The sequence below is a fragment of the Arachis ipaensis genome, chromosome B07 (assembly GCF_000816755.2).
Source record: "Arachis ipaensis cultivar K30076 chromosome B07, Araip1.1, whole genome shotgun sequence".
NCBI classification, from domain to species: domain Eukaryota; kingdom Viridiplantae; phylum Streptophyta; class Magnoliopsida; order Fabales; family Fabaceae; genus Arachis; species Arachis ipaensis.
The window spans coordinates 29,900,256-29,902,879 of record NC_029791.2 but is presented as its reverse complement, the minus strand read 5'-3'; the positions used below and the strand labels follow the sequence as shown (position 1 = coordinate 29,902,879).

The 2,624-nt window shown below is 35.1% G+C and overlaps 1 protein-coding gene across 1 annotated transcript; it reads left to right on the top strand.

Moving 5' to 3' along the window:
- Positions 46–1,995, top strand: LOC107610110. The gene is made up of 2 exons (XM_016312185.2): positions 46–485; positions 579–1,995. Exons 1-2 carry the CDS (start codon positions 324–326, stop codon positions 1,248–1,250), a joined length of 834 nt encoding a protein of 277 aa, XP_016167671.1. The 5' UTR covers positions 46–323; the 3' UTR covers positions 1,251–1,995.

The window sequence follows — 2,624 nt, the reverse complement described above, 5'->3', positions numbered from 1 at the left end:
CGTGATCCTATATAAGGGAAAAAGGGTCATAAAAGGAAACGAGTTCAGGAAAAGGTTACATTGGAGTGGCATGTGAGTTACATAGTTTGGTGTATGAATGCATTATATATACAAAACCCTCTCACGTTCTTCTCTTGAATCCGATCCGCACGTTTCACTCTTCTATTCACATCCGTGTCCAATTTGTTCTCTTCTAATCTCTTTCCATTCAATTTATTAATCTCACTTCTCATCATCTTCCCCAATTAGGCTACGCAAAAGAAGAGAGCTAGCGTGCATCAGATTCAATCTCAGAATCTTAATTTGAGTTTTAAATCTTGAAAATGGAAAAGAAGGTTCTTGATCTCGTTCTCGTTCCGTGTGGTCTCCTTGCAATGGTAGCATACCATTTATGGCTTCTTCAGAAAGTTGTGAGGCAACCCACCAAAACTGTAATTGGTGTCAATGCATTCAATCGCCGTTTATGGGTTCAAGCTATGATGGAGGTACCTACGTGGTTTTGGAATTTAAACATTTTTTCAATTTTGGATTATTTATATTACTTTCTTCATGATATTGAAATTAATAATTTAATTTAGGATGGGATGAAGAATGGGGTTCTTGCAGTGCAATCTTTAAGGAACAACATAATGGCGTCAACACTTTTGGCCTCCACCGCCATAATGCTTTCTTCACTAATCGCCGTCTTAATGACCAGCGGCGGAGTCTTAATGACCAGCGGCGGAGGAGCAGCCGGCTTTGACGGCAGCTACCACGGCGGCGGCTTCAACGGCAGAAATCCAGCAACCATGACGGTTATCTCTGAGGTTTTTGGTGATAGAAGTGAATTATGCCTCTCCTTAAAGTTCTTCTCAATATTGGTATGTTTCTTGCTTGCATTCTTGCTCAACGTTCAATCCATAAGGTACTATAGCCATGCAAGCATCCTCATCAACGTCCCATTCAAGAAACTATCCACCAGCCTTCGCCACCAGATGCTCACGGCGGAGTATGTTGCCACCACCGTCAACCGGGGGAGCTACTTCTGGTCCCTCGGCTTGCGCGCCTTCTACTTCTCCTTTCCTCTCTTCATGTGGATCTTTGGACCTATTCCCATGTTTGTTTCAACTTTTGTTCTCATTTTCATTCTGTATTTCTTGGATTTTACCTTTGAGTGTGGATGGACAGGGATATCTGATCATTCTTGTGATGATGTTGAAAATGGAGATCATAATCACAATGGTGATATAGAAATTGGAAAGCCTAACTAGGGAACCCAGTTTCTATCAAGGTGTTTACATGTTACATTACAAATTAAAGTTTTACTTAGTTCAGTTATTTGTGCTAGTTTATTAGGATTAAGATATGTTTTCAAGTTTCTTCACTGTCTTAAAAAGTTAGTTTTCAAATTATGAGTAAATGGCCTTTTAAGTTTCTGATTATTTAATCAAAAGGACAAAACACTCATTCACAATTCGAAAATTTTTAATTGATTTTTAACTATTCAAATAATTAGTTTAAGCGGATTCTGTAAACAGAGACTTGTTGAGGTTTCAAGAACTGCTTAGACTAGTAACAGAAATTACTTATATCAATTACTTGAATGGTTAGAAACCGATTAAGAATTATCAAGCTGTGGAGGCCAAGTATATGTACTACCAAATTAGTGAGAAACTAAAAAGGATATCTACTACCAAATTACTTATTAGATTTCTTATGTTGATTAGTTTCTTATATAGTCTAGCAGTGAAGAGAAATTGTAACGTGGCCAACTTATAGTGTGTTAGAAATTTGGAATAATAGTAACCATAATAGGTTTGCTAGGAAAGTATGGAATTCGAGTTCAACATAAGTTGAATTGTGTTGCCTTTGTCTTCAATATTGCATCATGTAAACTATTCTCTTGAAATGAGCCCATGTATGTATGTTATAGTTAAGAACACTTGAGAAATATGAGTAGTACTAGCTGCTCTTTGTTGTTAGCAACAATATTTATCTGAGCTGTGCTATATTGTCTATATTTGTGTTGATAACTCAATGAGGGTTTAGCTTTCGTGCTGAGAATGACAATAGGGAAAATCCAAAAGGAACAAAAATCAAATGACGCAACTCCACCATTGTCCTCTAGTGATGGTTGGTAGGATAAGGCAAAAGAATTAACAACTATTTAATCATTATAATGATGCAAAAAAATTGACTATTCTGATTATTCAGCTACGTTAAATTTAATTATTCTAATAATGATTTTGATGAAAAATATGGGAAGCAACATATAAAATATGTATATTTATATTATGACTAATTTTTTGTATTTAAAAGATTTTTGAATGCCAAAACCATTTTTTATGATTATTTAATGCATTAATTGATAAGACCTTTTTTTAAGTAGAAAGTAGAAACACTTGACTTGATGCGTACAGATTCAAATGAAGTGGCTTTTATATATAAAAGACAGCATTGCTACTTTGCTAGAAACTAAAATTTGCCATTAATGGAGTGTTATGAACTATTTAGCGGTGGAGTGCGTTACACATACACACGAGTGTGCTATAAATTACTAAATGAGGAGATAGAGGCAAGCAAGAAATTAAATAGATAGAATTATTTGAGTTTAGCTAATATGATTTAAAGATTACAAATAATAA